The 1,853-nt window shown below is 47.3% G+C and overlaps 1 protein-coding gene across 1 annotated transcript; it reads left to right on the top strand.

Moving 5' to 3' along the window:
- Positions 1-836: 836 nt before the first annotated feature.
- On the top strand, positions 837-1,591 carry LOC106014165 (H2.0-like homeobox protein; the record flags this gene model as incomplete). Its single annotated transcript, XM_013091242.1, is given in 1 exon segment — positions 837-1,591. A coding segment is annotated over 1 exon segment (613 nt), but the record flags the coding sequence as incomplete, so codon positions are not given.
- Between the last annotated feature and the right edge of the window lie 262 nt (positions 1,592-1,853).

The following is a 1,853-nucleotide window of genomic DNA, read 5'->3' as shown; positions in this document are numbered from 1 at the left end:
GCTCAACAGCAGGCTCTATGCGCTTTACAGTATATTATTACCCCAGCAGACCATAGAACGCTCCGAAACATTCTCAGCTTCCCGGGAAGCATACAATTAAAGCAACGTTATTAATACCAACACCACAGCCACCACCACCAACCACTACCACCACCAACAACAACAACAACTACTACTGCTACAATAATAACAACAACACAACAACAACAACAACAACAACAACAACAACAGAAACAATAACAATCACAACGGCTAACACGGTGACGCACTAAAGAATTACAACTATCATGGCAACAACCAAGTCATTTGCATAACCACAATCACCGTCACCCCCTCAGCAATAACAACAGCAACAACTGCAACAGCAACAGTAGCAACAGCAACAACAGCAACAACAACAAAGCATTTTTTCATTCCAGCTGCACATAATTTGTTCTAGTGGTTGGGGAATTGGCTTTGATTGCACAATCTGTCCCTGATTACCTTGCGATAACAACTGAAAGGAATTAATGCTGACAGACATTAAATGAGATAGAGCCTCCCCCCCCCCTCAAAACAAGAAAACAAAAAAAAAAGCCACCCCCCACCCCCACCAAGAAAAAAAACACACTGAGTAGGCTGTGGTAAATGATTAACTGTCTCTGCGTTAAACCTGAAGCATTAGACACAAGTACTCGTTGGGTAATGTTATTATATTCAACTATAGGTCTTCCGTTTAAAGAACAAAACTGCATTTTTAGATAGTAACTTTCCAATCTCTACTCTGAGGCTGACTTTGAAAATTTGAAAACAAGGATAAAATCCGTTTGTCTTCTCATGTACACCCCCCCGGGAAAAAGGAGAAAGTAAGTCTAAGGGGACAAAGACAGTCTCATTTTAGAATACAAAATAAAAAACGTACAAGCTTGAGTCGCTGGAAATACTAAATCTGTTACTCAAACTACTAGGGGGCGAGTCTCGTCGTGTTCTCAAGCGGCCATGATGAACGTCTACGGTTGTGTCCCCACCCCTTATCTCCCCGGCCCCGCCTCCCTGTCCTACTGGGCTCAAGCCGCCGCCCTGGCCGGTCTTCCCGTGTCTGAACTTCCGCCTGCAAGCCTCACCCTGGGCCTCAAAAAGTCACAGTTTCCGGTCAGCCTCAGTGACGTCATCCAGAAAAGTCGGAGCGGCGGCGGGGGCGGAGGTGGTTCACTCCGGACAGCCGATGACATCACCGCCTCGTTCCGTGTGACGTCACATACACTGGTCACATCTCGCCCCAGCCCGCCCTCTAGTGGGGAACTGGCGAGCAGGTTGTCCTCCAGCGCCCAAGCGCAGCTGCACTCACATTTACAACAACAGCAACAGCAGCGACATCAACAGCAACAATTACAGAGCCATCTTCATCGCATGAGCCATCGAACCTATTCGGGAACCCCGCCCCCAGTAGGTAACGGATTGGCCCCGCTGCAAGCTCTTTGTGACGCTGATGTATCGGCCTTCACCGCCAAGACGGGGGCCGGAAGTGTGGGAGAGGAGAAGCGAGGAGGACTAAAGTTCGGAATGAGTCGGATACTCTCGGAAGACTTCGGCAAGACCAAGCCGGAAAAAGGTAGGCCACGTCATAATTTATCATTTGCGGCGAGAATATTAGGATTTATGCACCCAATAGATCTACTACTCTAGGCGACTTGTGTTCTTTCAACTCCAACTTGGAGTTAAGACAAGCTCATAGATTCAAAAACGGCCATTTAGTTCGTTGAAAAAGCAAAACAAACATGGAAAGAGATGCATGGGAAAGAATAAAAAGGGGTATACCTGAGGCGACCTGCACACACACACACACACACACACACACACACACACACACACTA

Source organism: Aplysia californica, unplaced genomic scaffold (genome assembly GCF_000002075.1).
Source record: "Aplysia californica isolate F4 #8 unplaced genomic scaffold, AplCal3.0 scaffold03693, whole genome shotgun sequence".
Lineage (NCBI taxonomy): Eukaryota > Metazoa > Mollusca > Gastropoda > Aplysiida > Aplysiidae > Aplysia > Aplysia californica.
This window is presented reverse-complemented; position numbering and strand designations above follow the sequence as displayed.